This window comes from Ictidomys tridecemlineatus, chromosome 7 (assembly GCF_052094955.1).
Source record: "Ictidomys tridecemlineatus isolate mIctTri1 chromosome 7, mIctTri1.hap1, whole genome shotgun sequence".
In the NCBI taxonomy this organism is placed as follows: domain Eukaryota; kingdom Metazoa; phylum Chordata; class Mammalia; order Rodentia; family Sciuridae; genus Ictidomys; species Ictidomys tridecemlineatus.
Window position 1 is genome coordinate 170,066,025 of NC_135483.1, and position 20,024 is coordinate 170,086,048.

General features: G+C 39.9%; 3 protein-coding genes and 2 non-coding genes across 7 annotated transcripts in view; 3 read left to right on the forward strand and 2 right to left on the reverse strand.

Annotated features, from left to right (window-relative positions):
* Positions 1 to 172, reverse strand: part of Ndufs1 (NADH:ubiquinone oxidoreductase core subunit S1) — a 35,816-nt gene extending 35,644 nt beyond the window's left edge. Inside the window, 1 exon segment of the mRNA XM_005335103.5 lies at positions 14 to 172. The gene's annotated coding sequence lies outside the window, so the exon portion shown is untranslated.
* A 412-nt stretch (positions 173 to 584) lies between these two features.
* Positions 585 to 3,444, forward strand: Eef1b2 (eukaryotic translation elongation factor 1 beta 2). The gene is made up of 6 exons (XM_005335105.4): positions 585 to 731; positions 1,201 to 1,323; positions 2,173 to 2,299; positions 2,582 to 2,648; positions 3,018 to 3,143; positions 3,245 to 3,444. Exons 1-6 carry the CDS (start codon positions 652 to 654, stop codon positions 3,397 to 3,399), a joined length of 678 nt encoding a protein of 225 aa, XP_005335162.1. The 5' UTR covers positions 585 to 651; the 3' UTR covers positions 3,400 to 3,444.
* Positions 2,426 to 2,504, forward strand: LOC120883816 (small nucleolar RNA SNORD51). The gene has a single exon (XR_005726008.1). It is a non-coding gene; the product is annotated as a small nucleolar RNA SNORD51 (small nucleolar RNA).
* LOC120883819 (small nucleolar RNA SNORA41) lies at positions 2,770 to 2,904 on the forward strand. The gene has a single exon (XR_005726011.1). It is a non-coding gene; the product is annotated as a small nucleolar RNA SNORA41 (small nucleolar RNA).
* A 2,509-nt stretch (positions 3,445 to 5,953) lies between the features above and the next one.
* Positions 5,954 to 20,024, reverse strand: part of Cmklr2 (chemerin chemokine-like receptor 2) — a 38,901-nt gene continuing 24,830 nt past the window's right edge. For 2 of the 3 annotated variants that reach the window (XM_040294789.2, XM_021733122.3), the window contains 2 exons: positions 7,853 to 8,008; positions 5,954 to 7,532 (listed from right to left, as the gene is read on the reverse strand). In XM_040294789.2, coding sequence (XP_040150723.2) covers positions 6,436 to 7,503 — 1,068 coding nt within the window. In that variant the 5' untranslated portion in view covers positions 7,504 to 7,532; positions 7,853 to 8,008 and the 3' untranslated portion in view covers positions 5,954 to 6,435. The remainder of the gene's footprint in view (positions 7,533 to 7,852; positions 8,009 to 20,024) is intronic. The other variant, XM_021733123.3, reaches the window with a different exon arrangement.

Genomic DNA, 20,024 nt, shown 5'->3' on the forward strand with positions numbered 1-20,024 from the left:
AACACTACCTCACCTTCTGCCCGGAGCCGCTGCAGCTGCTCAGCTGGAGTGTCCGGCCCACACTGACCCCTCGGAGACCCGGCAACTTATCCAATATGGCGGTCTCGGCTAATTCTGTCAGCCGGGCCTGGTGAACGGAAAGTCAAGAGGGACCAGAAACCCTGATTCGATAATTTCACATTTCGGTTAAATTCGGCAATTCCCGTCAATCTGACGAAGGGCTCGGAAGAGGCAGGGCAGACGACTTGGGACTGCAGTTCCGCCGGAAGTAGGCGGAACCTTGAGACCTAGCGCCTTCCGTCATCTCCGGCATTTCAAGGGGCGGTTCCTGTAGTTTTTGGAAGCCGCGGAGGTACGAATTTAAGAAATGCCCCTTCTGTTTATTTTCAAAGACACCGAAATGTGCGCGGACCACTTGTGGGCCATTTAATTCAGAACTTCAGAACTCCCCAATTTTTACGTGGAAGAATGTGAATAGTAACGTAATTTGACCTTTAACCTTTAGCCGGGTGCAGCGGAGGGAAACGCCTCCATCTCTATATAAGGAAATTTCCGGCCGGCTGGGGCCCTTTTCTCTCTTTTAGCGCTAGGCGCCGACCTCTCGCGCTCTTTTCCTCCGCTGCTATCCAGCTACCGGTAACAGACAAGGCCATGGGTTTCGGAGACCTGAAAAGCCCGGCCGGCCTCCAGGTGCTCAATGATTACTTGGCGGACAAGAGCTACATCGAGGGGTGAGCGGACCCGAGGCGGGGCGGCTAGGGAGCTTCTGGTGCCGGGCGTCCGGGGCCACGTGGCGCAGCCACCTCAGGAGCAGGGGAGAAGGAGGCTAGACCCTGGGACAGCTCGAGCACCGCCTCCAGGGAGGGCGATGTTATAGAGTAAAGGTCAAAATGTGCTTTATTTCCACTTACATGATTCAACCAAGTTTGTATTTTACCTCTTTTCTAAGTTAGGAAGTGTTAGCCTGTAGATAGAGCACAGACTTTGAGATCTACCGAAGTGGCAGGTATTTCTCCGGATAGCGTGGTTTAACCAAACAGTTGGTCTCTGATCTTAAGCAGCTTATAATTTAAAAACTTAAGCAACTCATCTCGGTAATAAGTGGGCGAGATCCCATTAATTACCTTCACTGATTAGCTATGTAGTTTATTTTCTGATGTTTGTGTCGTTTAAAAACGTATGATTGTTTATCTTTGGCAGGTATGTGCCATCACAAGCAGATGTGGCAGTATTTGAAGCCGTCTCTGGCCCCCCGCCTGCGGACTTGTGCCATGCCCTACGTTGGTATAATCACATCAAGTCTTATGAAAAGGAAAAGGCCAGGTAAAAATATCTTTGTATCTATCTGAAGAATAAGACTGCTTTATAAGCTTAATCAGGATTTTCACATGACAAAAGTGGACCCAGGCTACTTTAGTCCTGTTGATATATTGTAAGCTAAATTTTTTTGTGATCTTAGAAGGCCAAGAGACTGAAGTCCTGCATTTTTTCACAGAACAGGTAGAACATGGACAGCAGCAATTCAACTTTTCCCCACACTGCCCTGCCAATGTGCTTCGACCCTGACCTGGGGGGGCCACCGATGGGGTGAGAGGGTGGCTCAATCATTCAGTCCTTTGCCATTCTTCTGAAACTACCAACAAGGGTGGAAGTTTGGGGAAGTGGATTCCAGTTAACTAAGAATGGAACTGAGCATACTTAATGAAATCTCAAACAGAAATGTTGATACTGAAAGAGTAAATCATAGTGAGTATTGAATATAACATCTCACATGGTACTAATGTTTGTTGGGTGAGGAGTTGGACTTACTAAAGTGTTTACCTGGGAGTGTGTTAAAGTGTAAATTCTAACCCTGCTCAGGAGCACAAGTCTGTAATCCCAGCTACTCAGGAGGCTGAGGCAGGAGGTTTGCAGGTGGAGGCCAGCCCCAGCAACTTTGCAAGACCCTGTCTCGAAATTTAAAAGGACACCCTGCAATTATAGCTCAGAGACAGAGCACTTGCTTACTATGCTTAATGGCCTGGGTTCAATTTTCCAGTAGTTCTAAATGTGTAAAGAGTGAATTCTTAATACAAAAGGGACCTAATTATATACAATTATATATATAAAATCTCACATTGTCCAGGAAAGGACATTATATCAACCTAATAGCAATTGAATTTTTTTTTCAAGCCTTCCAGGAGTGAAGAAAGCTTTGGGAAAGTATGGCCCTGCCAATGTGGAAGACACCACAGGGAGTGGAGCTACAGATAGCAAAGATGATGATGACATTGATCTCTTTGGATCTGATGATGAAGAGGTATGACAACTTTTTATGTAAAATATATAGGCAGTGTATCTTTGTGTATAAGTATGAATGTTATTGCCAGATTACCTGGATTTGAATCCTGGCTTTTATTATCTGCCTTTAAAACCTTGATTCACACTGGTTACATGATGAATAAAATCAAATCACCATCTTTCGGCTGAGCTCGTGATGGATTTGCTTTTTTCTGATAAAGGTGGTCTCGTGATGATATCACCACCTCCAGCTTTCAGCAGAGGAATAACCAGCTTTGTGAAATATATTTTTTCTTTACAGGAAAGTGAAGAAGCAAAGAAGCTAAGGGAAGAACGCCTTGCACAGTATGAATCAAAGAAAGCCAAAAGTAGGTCATTTGTCTTCATTCATTTCATAGTAATATGAATGATCTTTTTCAAAACTTGACCTCAAAGTAATTTCCTCCACTTTTATTGAATAGGTCAGTGTTTCAAAACCTTTCATAAAACTTCCACAGCTACTGGTCTGCAGCTGTTCTAATGGTAGCAGTTGTAGCATTCCTCTGTGGGAAATAAACTGTTATACAATTATATGCCTCTTTCTTAGCCAAAGAGAAAGTGGGCACATGTGTGTGACAGACACATGATGTATTGTTTAGTTATGTTTGGCTAAGGACGTCATGCTTCCAAAACCAATTGATATTTGGATTATGGTGAAAACATGATTACTTTAAATAATGGTGTTTCTTGTTTTTTAGAACCTGCACTTGTCGCCAAGTCTTCCATCTTACTAGATGTGAAACCTTGGGATGATGAGACTGATATGGCAAAATTAGAGGAGTGTGTCAGGAGCATTCAAGCGGATGGCTTGGTCTGGGGTTCCTGTGAGTTTAATTTTTGGGTTTTGAAGTTGAAATCTGGAATTTGCATATGCCCATTAACAAGACTTTTCTAACTTCAGATTTTTCTTAATATTTTTTTTTAGCTAAACTAGTTCCAGTGGGATATGGTATTAAAAAACTTCAAATACAGTGTGTAGTTGAAGATGATAAAGTTGGAACAGATATGCTGGAGGAACGGATCACTGCATTTGAGGACTATGTGCAGTCCATGGATGTGGCTGCTTTTAACAAGATCTAAAATCCATCCTAGATTGTTGCACTTAAATAAAAGCTTGAAAGATTACCCTTGGCTCTTGAGCATTCCTTGTCATTTTGAGGGAAGGAATTCAATGCTATGTAATTAATAGGTAATAAAAATTTAACATTCTTATTAAATATTTAGCAATTCTGATGTACCTGTTAGTGAAGTCGTCAGCAGTGTATCATGCTGATGACACAGTCTGTTTAACTCTGCCCTGCCCTTATTTGTGTTACTGGAAATCCAACTTGGGACCTTGTGTTAGGCAAGCACTCTCCTACTGAGTTACATTCCAGACCATTTTTTGGGTGTAGGGGATTGAACTCACATACATCCTTATTTTGCATTTGATTTGGAGATGGGGCCTCACTGAGTTTCTAAGCACATTGCTTTTGCCACATCAGGCTTTGAATTCTTAGTTCTCCTGCCTCAGCCAACAAAGTAGGTATGTGCCGCCATGCCCTGCCATAAGCCAACATCTTCAAATTGATTTGATGACAAATCTCACTCAAAAATAACATTGAGTATTAAAAGATATTGGACATGTTACAGTGTTAGAGGAGGGAAGTTGGGTTAGGGAAAGTGCCAAAATTGTCAAAAGCACTTATATGTTACAGATTTAAAATAATGCCTTTATGAAGTAAACCTTTTTTGGAACAGTACTGGGTATTGAACTTGGGGCAGTCATATTGGCCATTTCTATTTTTTGAGACGCAGTCTTAAATTGCCCAGGCTGTTTCTGATTTGAAAAACCTATTTTACCCTCCTGGAAGATGAATTGCAGGCATGTGATATGTAATACCACCTCACAGAACCTTTTTTTAAAGATATTTTTAGTTGTCGATACTAATGTGCTGAGGATTGAACCCAGTGCCTCATGTGCTAGGCAAGTGCTATACCAGGGCCACAACCCCAGCCCCCCACAGAACTTATTACCTGTCATGTGATCTGGAATGTGTCCTGGGCCCTGGGAGGAACATATATAGGTAAATGATTCCTAATTGAACTAGATAAGCTTTTCTTGGAAAGTTTCATAAGGTGCTCGAATATGGGAAGTGGTTTGTTTTACTAGGGATTGGAAATCAACCTTTTGCTTCTAGTAAATAGTGCTATATATTAAGTGCTAATCCATGCTAGTCAAGTACTGAAAATAGGTGTTTTTTGCTTTTAAATATTTTTGTTTATTTTTATGTAGTGCTGGGGATGGAACCCAGGTCTCACATGTGAGAGGAAAGGTGAGCACAACCCTAGCCCACTAGGTGTTTTTTGTTGGTTTTTCAGTGGTGCTGGGTATTGAATACAGTGTCTCGTGCATGCTAAGCAAATGCTTTCTACCACTGTGCTACGTCCCCAGCACCTACGGCTGTTTGGGATATGTCTTAACATTTAATTGACACAAATTTAGATTTATATATTCGTATATGTGGGTGTTTGTATTTTTTTTAACTAATTTTTATAAAAGTACAGCTTGGAAAATGTATTTTTCCCCTTTTTGGTACCAGAGATTGAACCCACGATTACTTAAGTACTAAGCCATATCCCTCCCCCCCCCCTTTTTGTTTTGAAACAGGTCTCACTAAGTTGCTGAGGTTGGTTTCAAACTTTCCTCCTGCCTCAGCCTCCCAAATCACTGAGATTATAGGTGTGCACCCAGTGGAAATTATCTTTGTCTCGTTTTTTAGACAGGAACCAAAGAAATTAAAATGATTTGTTTAGGTCAGTTTCTTCAAAAAATCCTCAGTGCTCTTTCCTTTCAGTCTGATTTTATGTTGTGAGTACCAAAGTGTGAAAAAATTTTTCATTATGAAGAGGATTTAATCAGATAATAAATCTAAACCTAAAATCAAGGGGGAAATTTTCAGATTATTAGTAACAAAAGAGCCACCAGAGGGCAGCACTTTATTTTCTTGAGAGCTTGAGGATTGTATAAGTGCACAAAAAATGGAAGGCTGACCTAAAGGTATATTATATTGATCTCATATTGGTGTCTATACCTGTAGGAGCAGAATGTAGAAATATCTACATCCTCAAGCATTCTCTAATTACAGTGGAACTAGGCTGGCCTATCCACCATCTGGATGTCAGTGTTTTTAATCTACACACTTGCACATATCCAGAATTTTTCAAAAACAATTTTATCAAGAGATAAGACTTAGGCACACGTTTTTTGACACTTGCCATCAAGAGATGGGAGAAGGGGATGCTCTGTGTTCCACACCTTTAATCTGAGCCAGTCTAGTCCTACTTTGACCAATCAAGTACAATGGAAGTAATACTGTATTAGTTCCATTCATAGCCTTTAAAAGGACTAGAAGTTCCACATTGGCTTTTGGAGCTCTGGCCACTCTGAAGAGCCATGGTGGGGTACCTGTATGGGGAGTGAAAGGATGAGACAGAAGCTGCTCAGCCAGACCTCAACTGTTCCAAGCCTCAGCCTTTTGCACAACCAAGTCCAGCTGAGGCACCAGACGGCAAAGCACTGACAAACCTCCCTTCTGTGCCTTTGAATTCCTGATGCTTATGTTTGTGAGACGATAATTCCTGTTTAAGCAACTACATTTTGGAGCAGTTTATTGCGTAATGGTAGTTAATTGGAACAAAAATTTAAAATTAACTGTCACTTTAATTCACAAATGTGAATAGATTACATAAAGAAGTATACATGTATGTTAAGAATATGTCTAATAGGTTACTTGTAAAAATTAAAATGGATTTAAGCAAACATTTTAATGTTTTTTAATTAGACACTTAATATTAACAATTATGGTCTTTAAAAAGTTAAGATAAAAACAATACTGCTTCAACAGTGATGATTAATTCACTGTGATATAATTAGCAAGAATGACACAGATCATTAAGTGCAGAAAAAATATTGTACAGATCCTTTCTAAGTTTTATATCCACACAAAAAAATATGTCAACAAAATGAACAAAACAAAACATGGTCAGTGCTAAATCTTGGAATCAAATTTAAACTGGAAGCATTTGTCAAGAGACTAACACAAAAACCTGGTACTGATTTGTGGAAAAGTAAACTTATTGGGCTGTTTCCAGGAGAGTCAGATTCTTGGTTTCAGAGTTCCTGAGCTGCTCACTCACTGTGCCAGAACAGCTGACTTCCCATAGCGTGTACTTCAGTATCTCAGCAACTGAGGCCCTGAAGCGAGCTTGGAACTTTTTGCTAATTAGGACATAAAGGATGGGATTCAAGCAACTATTGAGGAATGCCAAACCAGTGGAGAGGGGAATTCCAGCCTGCAACACCTGGTGGAAATAGCTATTGTGGTGAATAGTGAGCTCCCAAATACTGAACACGTGATACGGAGTCCAGCAAATCAAAAAGGCCATGACCACAGCCAGGATTGTCCAGAAATGCTTACTGGAGCTGAGGATGCTTCGCTTCTTGACCTTGAAGATGAGACACAAGTAACAAATACTCATTGTTAGCAAAGGGAAGAGGTAGCCAACAATAAATTTCACCCAAGTCAGAATGTGGTGCCTCATCAGGGTGAGGTCAGGATCATGCTCATGGAAATTGTTATAGCAAAGAGTGTGGTTATTGAGCTCCAGAGTATCCCGGAAGTACAGTGCAGGACCGCCAATTAGAGAAGCCAAAAGCCAGACCAATATAATAACAATCAGAGAGTTCTTCAGTGTTCGGTGCCGATGAGACAAAACTGGATGAATCAGGTGGATATAGCGGTCCAGGCTGATCACTGTTAGGAAAAACACACTGGAAAACATGTTCAACTGGGCAATAAAGGAATTAGCCTTGCACAACCAGATGCCAAAGGGCCAGTGGAAATTCATGGCCACATAGGAGATGTACAGGGGCAGGAAGAGAACAAAAATGAAATCCGCAATAGCTAGATTAAGAAACCAGAGAGTAGTGACTGTCTTCTTCCATTTGAATCCTGTGAACCAAATGACAATGGCATTTCCTGGAATTCCCAGGACAAATGCTAAACCACATAACACCAGGGAGACCCAGTGAACAATTCCCAGGTGGACTTTTTCCTCCATACCAGACTCTGGAGAGTAATATTCCAAGGCATAGGAATAATTATCAAATTCTTCAAATAATGGTTCCTCTAAATCTTCCATGATCTTGGTAGGGTGGAGAATGAGGAAATCTATGGGAACAAATTTAAAAGGAAAAAAAAATATTTATGAGAAAAGTTCAGTGAATTATTAGAAACATAAAGATAAAAATATTTCATCTTATAACCAAACATATTCTATTTAGGGGGACGACTTTGCAATGTCCAAGCATTGGTAGGCCTCAGTTTCTCCAATTATCATTCTCTAAGCTGTTTGAGTTCATTTGCGTATTCAGTAAGAGTTAAATTAAAATGGTTGACTCTACAGGTGCAATTCCTCTATACATAATGCTTGTAGATCTGACTAAAGAGAATCTTAACATTAAACAAACACTTATAAAACAGATTAATACTTTACACAGTGATGAGTTCCAGATCTGGATTTGTATCTCTGATTTCTTAAACTGTAGACAGAGAGCTCCAACTGCTTTCGAGGCTCATCCACTTGGAATGTCAGGTAAGCCCTGAAGATTCTGATCCACTCTTTTGCACCCAAGGATGTTCTGATTCTGTTTATGAATGCAAACATGTTAGAATTATATTAATATAGATGACTTTTCAGCCAAAGGTTTTTTTTTTTTTTTTTGTACCAAGGATTGAACCCAGGGTGACTTAACTACTGAGCAACATCCCCACCCCTTTTAAAAAATATTTTACTTAGAGACAGAGTCTCACTAAGTTGCTTAGAGCCTCACCAAGTTCCTGAGGCTAACTTTGAACTCATGATCCTCCTGCATTAGCCTCTCAAGCTGCTGGGATTACAGGCATGCACTACCACGCCCAGCCAAAGTGTATCTTTTGGAATAAACTTAATTTTGACCACTTAATTTCTATATTAACTTCCTGTAGAATGCAATTAAGTTATGATTTTTTTCTTTTTTGTTGTATGGGGGATTGAAATGAGGGTCTTGTGGATGATAGGCAAGCACTCTACCACTGAGCTATATTTCCAACCCTTTTTTATTGAGACAAGCTCTTGCTAATTTGCCCAGGGTGGCTTTGAAGTTGTGATCTAGCTGCATGAGCTTCCTGAGGAGCTGGGTCTACAGGCAAATGCTACTGGCACTCAGCTAAATAGTTTTTACTGATATTCCTTTGTTTTGTATTAATTTGAATTATTTTCTATAGTTATTGACACAAAGATTTCTTTATCAGTTTTACTTTTTTGGCCCATACCAAATTAATCTAATAATCTACCAAAGTGTTCTCATTTTGCTGCCCCTTTTCTTTTGTAAACAAAGTCAGTTTTCCTGGGTTAAGAAGTCTTGAATGTCAGTTTCTTTTTTTTTGACACAATACCTTTATTTTATTTATTTATTTTTATGCGGAGCTGAGGATCAAACCCAATGCTTCACACATGCTGGGCAAGCACTCTACTACTAAGCCCAAATGTCAGTTTTTTAATCAAAATAAAATACTGGGTTGGCATCTTCAATTTTATGTTATTTTTATCTGCAGTGTTAAAAATCAAGTGAAAGATATATTAACAGTTGTATTCATGTATGGAGCTACAATTAAAAATCAGCAACTATGTAAGACCTGGGATTGTAGAAGGGGTTAAAATGAAGAGATCAAAACATCCTGTGTCACTGGGAACACCTGTAATTCCAGCTTCTAAGGGAGGCTGAGGCAGGAGGCTTGCAAGTTCCAAGTCAGCCTTGAGCAACTTAGCAAAACCCTGTCTCAAAAAGGACTAAGGATGTAGCTCAGTGGTAGAGCAACCCTGGGTTCAATCCCCAGTGCTGAGAAGATTAAAAAAAAAAAAAAATCCCTTGTTACTCACAGGCATCTTGAATTCAATTGACTATCATTGAATTCATTATCTTACCTAAAATCTTTTGAGGAGTCTGGCAGGGCATAATTTAAAAACAAAAGCAATTCAATAGCTTCCTCCTAGGCCCAGCCAACTTCCTTTTGTTCTTCAATATTCAACTCAAATGCCACCTTGCCTTGGAACCATTTCCTGACATTATTTTCCTACAGAAAATTATAATAATTATTATTATTATTGTAAATAATAATCAATGTTATTGGAAATTTACTAGCTGCCAGGCATGTATGATCTAATTTGATCCTCATAAGAATCTTATACAATAGGTAAGAACTACTATTATTCTCAATTATAAGAAAGAATATCAACAGACACGCTTTCTCAAGATCATGCAAACTGCGATTGTAGAGGCAGGATCTAAACTTAGATTTGTTGGACCGAGAGCCTGAACTCTTAACCACTACATCATTCCCCTCTTCTGTCATGCTTCTTTTATCACACTTAACACACTATATTTGTCATTCCTTTATTTTTAAATTTTCCACTACTGACTGGAATCTCCTTGGAAATAATGTCTATCAACTCTGTACTCCACAGTGCCTAGCACAAGTTCTAATATATAAGAGGTATTTAATATATGCTTAATAAGTGTTTGGCTCTGCTACAAATCCTATTCAGAACCAAGATAATTTTAAAGCCTCAGGAGAGCGTTTTGAGTTTACCCTTAAATCAATGTCATTGCCAGAATCTTTGGAACCTTTACTCACAGTTCTATCCCCAGGATCCTGAATTATTCCTTGACACCAAATCATTTCCTTCAAGTTTCCTACTCCACTGAACAAGAATTGACTTCTGTCTTTGCTGCTCTGTTCTTTCAGACCTGGGATCTTACTCTGCCCTCTCATTCCTTCTGGTAGCTGATCCTCCCCAGTGACAAATTCTTCCAGCTCTCTACATACTAGAACATGGCTACCTTCCTGGTGTCTATGACCTGTTCTTTTAGGCTATTAGGAATTTTGCAGCCAAACAGCCCAGGTGGTGGTTTGAACTACCTTGTAAAACAAAATGGCAAGTAGAAGGAACCTCCTTCTTTCAAGAAAAGCCCATGGAAAATCCCTAATAGCTCACAACGACTATCCTCACCCCAGGAGTCTCCCTCTTCCAGTATCATTACTGAATCTGCTTGGAGAGCATGATCATCACAGGGCTTGGGTAGAAGTAGAACACACGGCTCCAATTCTCCTGGGGGTATGGGGGAGCAATATCTTGAGGATGAACAGAATCCCTTCAAACAAAGCCTTCTACCAGAGAAGATCCTAATCTTCTAGAAAGCAGATGAATAAATTAATTCAAGGATCACTTTAGGCTTGGAGACAAAGCCTCAAGAGGAGCTGAATGCTGCCCAGCTGAATTATTGTAAGACTAGAAGACGCCGAACCGCACTATGAATGGGAGACACCACATGACACAGATCACCGGAGAGGTTCCGCTTTATTACAAAAGGCTGTGGGTTTATATAGGTCTAAGGAGAGGTAGCAGGGCTGAGGTAGATAACAGGTCGCCCGTTTATTGGCAAGCTCTTCCATATGTCAGTTCTGGAGCCCAAGAAGTTAATTCTTATTGGGGCTAAGGCTTCCCACCTTAGCCCCAATAAGAATTGGGGTTTGAACATTGGCAGTGGAAGAAAAAAGAGGAGAAAGAGGGTCGTTAGGCGCCATGTTGGGGTTTTTCTCTGGGGTGCTGCTGCCGTTATATGTTTTCCCAACAATTATTATTATTATTTTGGCTATCCTCATTGAACTCAGGAGCCTCAGCCACTGAGCCACATACCCAGCCCTATTTTGTATTTTATTTAGAGACAGGGTCTCACTGAGTTGCTTAGGCCTCACTTTTGCTGAGGCTGGCTTTGAACTCACAATCCTCCTGTCTCAGTCTCCTGAGCCTCTGGGCCAGCTGAATTCTTCATGGAAAATACATGCTAGAATTTTCCCTATGACTTAGAGCAGAAGAAAAGAAGGTAGAATTCAACTATCCTATGGGGTTCTTGAGCAGATTTAGTTAACCCTTAAGGGCATATTCTTGTTTAATTATTACTCCTTGTTTGTATGTTCCTTTACAGCACCTCCAGATCTGATTGAGTTTCCAAACCTCCCTTACACCTCAGTTAGTCTGAAGACTATTTGTTTCCTAGGACTACCTTAACAGAGCATCATAAAATATGTTTCCAGATGGCATAAAATATCAGAAATGTATTATCTTGCAGCCTGGAGGCTAGAAATGTGAAATCAAGGTTGTTCCCTTATGAAGGTTGTGAGGGAAAATCTATTTCATGCCTCTTCTGGTGGGTAAATGGCAAACTGGCATTCCTTGACATGTATGTACATTAGGAGGTTAGGACTTTATCAAATTGTTTTTGGGGGAGTCATGATCCAGCCCATCACAGAATCCAGAAATAGCAACCACCATTTCTGAATCCTGATCACTCATTCATTCAACAAATTCTTACTAAGTGCCTACATTTTTCAGGCCTTATTCTAGCTGGTTAGGATTCTTCATTAAATAAGAATTTTTTTTTCAAATGTTAGATTCTAGCAGGCAGAGATAGATAGTAAAAAAATAAAAATTATCTGGGCACGGGGGTGCACGCCTGTAATCCCAGCAGTTTGGAGAGGCTGGAGCACAACGATCGCCAGTTCAAAGCCAGCCTCAGCGAAAGTGAGGTGCTAAGCAACTCAGTGAGATCCTGTCTCCAAATAAAATACAAAATAGAGCTAGGTATGTGGCTCAGTGGTCAAGTGTCCCTATGTTCAATCCCCAGAAATTAAAAATAAAATTAAAAATAAAAATAAAAATCATAAGCCAGGTGCAGTGGTGCATATCTGAAATCCCAGCTACTCGAGAGGCCAAGGTAGGAGGATCTCCAAGTTCAAGACCAGGCTTGGCAATTTAGTGAGACTCTGTCTCAAAAGAAAAAGAACTGAGGATGTAGCTCAATGATAGCTGAGCACCACTGGGTTCAATCCCCAGGACTACGATCAATCAATCAATCCATAAAATAAAAAAGTAAATTATTGTAATACTGTTTCACATATAGGTCTTAAAAAAAAGTAAATTGTATCTGTGTTAAAGGTGTAAGTAACCTAAAAAGATGAAAGACAGGACAGGATGAAGGAGGTGGGAGTGGTTTTAATTTTCAATAAGGTAGACTGAGTAGGACTGTTGAAAAGAGAAGTGCAAAGGCTTGAACAGTGTTCTGGGCATAGGGAACTGCCATCCCTCCAACAGAAGGGTATCTAATGTGTTCCAGAAACAGAAGGATGTCAGTACATCTAGAATGAGGTGAGAAAAAATGAGCAAAGGACAAACAGAAGGAAAGCAGTTCAACAGGATGTGAAAGGTGAGATCATGTAAATACTTGTAGTTTGTTGGAGGATTTTGAGCAGAAAGATAAATCTGATTTGTATTATAGAAAGATGCCTGTTTCTGCTATGTTTAGAAGAGACTTTTATGGGATTCAGTGTTAGAGCACTTGCCTAACACGTGTGAGTCACTGGGTTTGGTTCTCAGTAAATAAAACAAAGGTATTGTGTCCATTTACAACTAAAACAAAAACAAAAAACAAAAACAAGAGACTATTATGTGTGTTGTAGAAAGCATAGAAATCAGGAGATCAGTTAGAAAATTATTGTAGAATCCTGGCTAGAGATAACAGTGACTTAGACTAGAGTGGTAACAGTAAGGATGGTAAGAAATTATTGGAGTCTACATTTATTTTGAAGATAGATAGAAACAATAGGTTACATTTTTTTTTCCTGGAACTGGGGGTTAATCCAGAGCTTTCTCAAATGCTAGGTAAACATTTTACCACTGAGCTACATCCCCAGCCCCTTTTTATTTTTTGATTTTGAGACAAGGACTCGCTACACAGCCCAAATTTACAATCCTCCTGCCTAATCCCTCAGGAGTCTCGGGGATTATAGGTATGCACCACAATGCCTGGCTTATGTTTTTTAATGTGAAAGGTTTCTAACTTTTAAACTATGGATTTAAAACAAAACAGCTCTGGGCCACATTCATCCCAGCTGCCAATTTGAGACACAAAGGGCAGACTTTGAGATTTTCAACAGTGATGAAGAAAACTATACATTAAAACTCTCAAATTGGACTTTTCCCATACAGAACAATAAATGCTCAGTCCTTGCTCCCAGGAGGTAATTGCAAGACTTGGTGCTACTCAGAGGTCTCTCCAGAGATTCTCACTTCAACCTTTTCTCAATTGGTAGTGCAGACTGGCTATGAGAAATGGGACAATTCTTACCCCTGCCTCAGGGAAAAAATGTCATGGACAAATCCCTCACTTTCCTGGGTTTCTATTACTACAATAACATAAAGGACATTAATTAAATATATAATAATGTAGAAATATAATAATGAACCAGCATCCAGGACCAGAATTGTTCTCTGCAGCTGTGACAACCTTCCTGGTCCTTTAGAGGGAATAACAAGCCCCCATGCATATCCGTCATCCTGCTTCCTGTCATCACTGGTTAGATGACAGTCCCTGCCTCATTGTATTGCTCAGATTCCCACAGCTTGGGTCTTCCAGTTCCTACCTATAAGCTGTGCTTTGTCCCAGACTTGAACTCAGCCATGTTCCCTGTTCAGAGTGTAACTAACTTGGCAGACATCTTGACCCATGCTCCCACTTCTTCATCCTCTAATTTGGCAACTGGGTTATTGTCTTATTGCTACTCCTTATTCCTAGGTTCCAGTTTTGGACTGCTAGTCCTCTGGAGAACCTTGACCTCTGTTATCACATTTCTTGCCTCTGCTAGTTTGCTGTCTCCCAGGCTCCAAGCTTCTGTGCCCCCCCACCCCGCACCCCGTTAGAACATTCACATGCTACCCTATTTCCTTGATACTAATTTTCATGCTTTATGGCTTCCAAATCTGCACCTGTGGTTCTCAATCCAGGGCAATTTTGCTTTGCAGGGGGATATCTGGTAATGTCTAGAAACACTGTTGATTGCCACAAGGGAGAATGGGTGGGGATATGCTACTGTCAAAGAGTGGTTAAGGGCGGGGGTGCTCCAAAATATCCTATAACGGGCAGCTAGTGACGACAAATAATTATCTGACGCAAATGTCAATGAACCAAGGTTAAGAAACCTTTATTATATTAATCTCAGCCTGAACTTCTTTCTTCTATTTCTTGCAGCTGTATCTGCTCTTTCCAAGCGGGTGCTCTCATCTTGGAGTCCTGGCTCAGCCTATTATGATTCATCTGACTGACTACCAAGCAACTGTGCTTTATAGAGATTGCAAACTCGTGGTCTGTGTATTTAATTTGGCTGAAAAAGTGCTCTGATTTAAACATTGGTAAATTTCACAAAAAGGATTCCAATTTTAGCTTCTTTTGATGATTTATGTTATCTCTTAGAGTGAGAGAGAGAGAATTTTTAATATTTACTTTTTAGTTTTCGGCAGACACACATCTTTGTTTGTACGTAGTGCTGAGGATTGAACCTGGGCCGCACGCATGCCAGGCATGCGCTACCGCTTGAGCCACATCCCCAGCCCAACAACTGAATTTATAATTAACATTGTACTTTATAAACATTAAGGGGAAAAAAACTGTTAAAAAAAAAACAAAAACAAAACTAAGAGGGGACTGGGGATATAGCTCAATTAATAGAGTGCCTGCTTCGAATGCACAAGGCTCTGGGTTTAATCCCCAGAATCACTAAATAAATAAATAGATAGTTTTTAAAATTTTATCTATCTATCTATCTATCTATCTATCTATCTATCTATCTATCTATCTATCTATCTAAGAGGGTTGTGGAGGTAGCTCAATGGTAGAGCACTTGAGGCCTTGGGTTCCATCCTCAGTACCATTAAAAAAAAAATATTTAAGATCTTGTATATATGAGGGAATGCAAATGAAGTGTGTGATAATGCAGTCTCAAAATAATATTTGCAACCTTAAAGTAAAAAATATGGTTCACAAAGAAAGACTTACCTTGTGCATTTCTGCCAAATTTAAGAGCCTATGGAGATGTTTTTAAACTATTAAAACTAGGGAACTGGATGTATAGTTCAGTAGTAGAGCACTTGCCTAGCATGTGTGAGGCCCTGGGTTTGATCCCTAGTTCCAAAAAACAAACAAACAAACTAGGAACTGTGGGTATAGCTCAGTGGCAAAGTGCTCACCTAACATGTATAAGGCCCCTAGATTCAATCTTTTTTTTTTTATATTTATTTTTTAGTTTTTGTTAGGTGGACACGATATCTTTTTATTTTTTATTTTTATGTGGTGTTGAGGATCGAACCCAGATCTCTGCGCATGCCAGGCAAGCGCGCTACCGCTTGAGCCACATCTCCAGCCCTGGATTTAATCTTAAGCACCCTCCACTTCCCAAAAAAGGAAGAACTCAAATGAACTAAAATCAAAACAAAAAATTGGTGTTGGTATTGGGACCAGGCACAGTGGGCGTGGTGGTGCAAGCCTGTAATCCCAGCAGTTTGGGAGGTTGAGGCAGGAGGATGGAGAGTTCAAAGCCAGCCTCAGCAACAACACACTAAGCAACTCAGTGAGACCCTCTCTCTAAATAAAATCCAACATAGGGCTGAGAATGTGGCTTAGTGGTTAAGCGCCATTGAGTTCAATCCCTGGTAACTCCCCCTCAAAAAAATTGGTATCAAGCAGGGCATGTTGGTGCACACCCGTAATACCAGTGGCTTGGAAGGCTGATGCAGAAGGATCACAAGTTTGAGGCCAACCAAAGCAACTTAGTGAGATCTGACTAAAAATAAAAATTTAGAAGAGCTGGGAATGTGCCGGGTGCAGTGGTGTATGCCTGTAATGCCAGTGACCGGGGAGGCTGAGGCAGGAGGATAGCGAATTTAAAGCCAGCCTCAGCAAAAGCAAGGCGCTAAGCAACTCAGCGAGACTCTATCTCTAAATAAAATACAAAACAGGGTTGGGGATGTGGCTCAGTGGTCGAATGCTCCTGAGTTCAATCTCCAGGACCCAAAAAAAGGAGCTGGGAATGTGGCTTGGTGGTTAAGCACCCCTGGATTCAACATTGGTACCAAAAAGAAAAAATTGGTATTGGGCCATGCACAGTAGTATAGGCCCATAATCTCAGCTGCTCAGTAGGCTGAAGCAGGAGCATCACTTGAGCCCAAGAGTTCCAGGCCAGGTTTGGGGACCTCCATCTCAACAAAATAGAATAGAATAACATAAATTGTTATTATCTTATAATCAATCACATTGTGTTATATATATCTGCTTATTATTGATGGAATAAGAAGGATAAAAGATACACAGAAAGATAATGGGAAAATTTTCTTCAATTTAATCAAGTGGAGATACAGAAAGATATATACACATACATATATTTTTTGAGTGGTGATAGGAACTATGAATGCAGTCTCAGAGGTAGACTAGAGAGATGTCTGGGCTATAGAAAGAAGCTGTGTTGGGCAGTAATCAGAAATGAAAGTGGATAGTAAATGGATATGTATCTTTAGACCTAGATTTTTGTTCTTTGTTTACTTGTTTTGTAGTACCCAGGATTGAGCCCAAGAGTGCTCGATCTCTGTGCTACATTCCCAGTCCTTTTTATTTTATTTTTTGAGATAGAGTCTCTTTAAGTTGCTAAGATTGGCCTCCAACTTGTGATCCTCCTGCCTCAGCCTCCTGAGAAGCTGGGATTACAAGTGTGTGCCACCACCTGTGGTTATTGAATGTGGGTTTCAAGTAAACACTGTCTTTCATTAAACAGGAAAGGTCAAGTGTCTTGATGGGCAGTGACTTTCTATTGAGACATCAGTTTTCTCATTGGAAGAGCATAATAACAATGCCAGGATGAAGCTTTTAGACCTGACTGACTGAAAATAGGAAATAGCTACTGTAGTTGTCTTAAACCATATGTGCTGCTGAAAAGCAAATAAATAATTTTGACTGAAATAAAGGCTAATATATTCATGATCATAAAAATCTCCAAGGAGTCACTTAAATAATGGCCAAGCTGCACTGTGTACATGTATATAAGTGGGTCCACCCAAGCCTATTAGAAATGTGTGGAAAAGGCTTGGTGTGGAGCCAAGTTTAGGAATCTGAAAAGTCAGTGCTTAGACTCCTGTGATGAGAAGCGACATGTTTACTTCAGGGATTCAGCTGGTATGAGGACCCAAATTATCACATTCCTGGGTTATGTTGATCCAGATACTCAAATTGTCCAGTTCTGGAGTGTAACAGTATTTATTGAATTAAACAAATTGGTTTCTGATTTATTCAGATTTAGTAGGTGGTAAAGCTGAAAACATTTTCCTGAACAAATAAATTATACTGCAAGAGTTCTGGCACAAAGTGTAGTGACAGTCTATAAAATCCAGATGATTTTGGGGAAAGACATCTGGTAGAAATGTGCATCATCACACTTTTAAATGTGGCTTTAGATGAGGCTCAGCTACAGAGAGAAACATTTTGTTCATCTACCTTGACAAAATGCAAAATTCCTTCTGGCAGAATGTTTGGTGAATGCAGAGAAGTTTAATTTAGTTCCATAGTGTTGAATTAGATGAATTTTCATGGACCATTGCAAAAATGTGTATCTAACAGAATCTTAGGGAAACTTTGGCTTTAACCTACTTTGACAGAGAAATATTAAATGCTGCTGACCTTTGCCTATGTAAATTTCCTGTGCAGGGCTCCCACACACCCTGGGAAAAACTCAAGAATGTATCTCCTGTTAAAACCATAGAAGTCCTTAGAGGAACATGTATTTTGCCTTTTAGTGGATAACAAGAAAGAATCTATTGACATGTGAGAGAAACTGGCGAAAACCACAGATCCATGATCCAGCAAACATATTTGATCTGCAACCTATTTTTCCAGGGCTATCTTCTGAAGGAAGAAAGATATTTTGAAAAGCATGTGTGTTTGTGTGTGTGCTGTGATGGGGGTGGATAGGGTATTTGGAATATTGTTCAGTGTTTTCTGCCAACAATTAGAAATAAACTTCATACCACACCCCAGAATGTACTCGAGATGTCTGGCACCAGTACAGTATTTTGCGGCATTCTGAATGAATGATCCCTGCTTAGAAGGTGTTGAGGCACAGCAATATTTTACAAGGGGAGCAAAGTGGGGTTTAATCTGAAACTGAACATGAGATGGTAATACCCTTCCTGCTGTTTGGGAGGTGGTAGGACAGTGACTATCTGATTGTACCCTCCTGCCTCAAGCCCTGGCACAGCCTATCCTTTAGCAGAGAAGCATTTTCTCTATTTGCAGTTCCAATATCATTTACTGCTTAATGCCAGGCATTAAGACAAAGGAAAAAATACTGTTTGCTGTATTATGAAGAATGAAGCTGGGTGTAATGGTGCATGCCTATAATCCCAGCAGCTCAGGAGGTTGAGACAAGAGGATCACAAGTTTCAAGGGCAGCCTCAGCAACTCAGCAAGGACCTAAGCAAGACAGTGAGGCCTTGTCCAAAATAAAAGATAGCCAGGTGCAGCGGTGCATGCCTGTAAATCCAGTGATCTGGGAGGCTAAGGCAAGAGGATCATAAGTTCAAAGCTAGCCTCAGCAATTTAGTGAAGCCTTAAGCAACTTAGTGAGACTCTATCTCAAAATAAAAAGGGCAGGAGATGAGGTTCAGTGGTTAAAGTGCCCCTGGTTGAAATCCCTGGTACAAAACAATAAAAAACAAAGGTATTAGGATGTAGCTAAGGGGTAAATCACCTCTGAGTTCAATCCCCAGTACAAAAAAAAAAAAAAAAGGAAATTATTTTGGTTTCATTGGAAAAGAGACAACATAAAAGGGAGTGTTCTTGATGATGCAGGCCTTTGATTGTCATGGTTAAGGGTTTGTATTTTATTCCACTGCCAGTTGGAAGTAAACAAAAATATCTGTAGCAGGGAGTGACATGGCTGAATCTGTTTTTGTAACAATCATCTGGTTGTAGTTTGGGAGACAGACTAGAAAAGAACTTGATTAGAAGTAAGGTGATCAGGTAGGTGACAATTTCCACAACTGAAATATAAAAATGGAAGGACTTACTATAGTAAAGAGTTAGAATAGGGATGAGGAATACATATTTGATTATTTTGGATGCTTTTTATTTTTTGTAGTACTGGGGATTGGAACTCAGGGTTGCTCTACCATTGAGCTACATCCTAGCCCTCTTTATTTAATTAATTAATTTATTTATTTTTAGAATAAGCAGTCAACAATTTGCATTCATTTCTTTCTTTTTTTAATTTTTATTTTTGGTAGTTGTGGTCGGACAGCATGCCTTTATTTTATTTGTTTATTTACATGTGGAGCTGAGGATCCAATTCAGTGCCTCACACATGCTAGGCAAGCGCTCTACCACTTACAGCCCCAGCCCTATATTCATTTCTTTTAAATAGCAGTATCTTTTGTTCTTTCAAAGACATGGTAAAACAAATAAAATGCTGAAAATATTAATTACAAAAACTTTTAGTTGACATGAGATTAGAAAAACTGGTTAACCAAGAGAGTACAATTATTGTAGCTTGGCCCCAATTCTTTTTATTTTATTTTGAGACACTGTCTCACTAAATTACCCAGATTGACCTTGAGCTTGTGATCCTCTTGCCCCAGTCTCCTGAGTGGCTGCAATTACAGACATGATCCACCCACTCGGCAGAGGGAGACATATTTGAAAGAAATCGATTTAGTAAATGAATAGAGTCAGGAAGCTTAGCTGAACT

Excerpts from the sequence above, each read along its gene's own strand:
- Eef1b2 (XM_005335105.4), top strand. The coding sequence starts at position 652 with ATGGGTTTCGGAGACCTGAAAAGCCCGGCCGGCCTCCAGGTGCTCAAT. Across the intron at positions 2,300-2,581 it reads TTGGATCTGATGATGAAGAG|GAAAGTGAAGAAGCAAAGAA; the intron begins GTATGACAACTT and ends TTTTCTTTACAG. Across the intron at positions 3,144-3,244 it reads TGGCTTGGTCTGGGGTTCCT|CTAAACTAGTTCCAGTGGGA; the intron begins GTGAGTTTAATT and ends ATTTTTTTTTAG.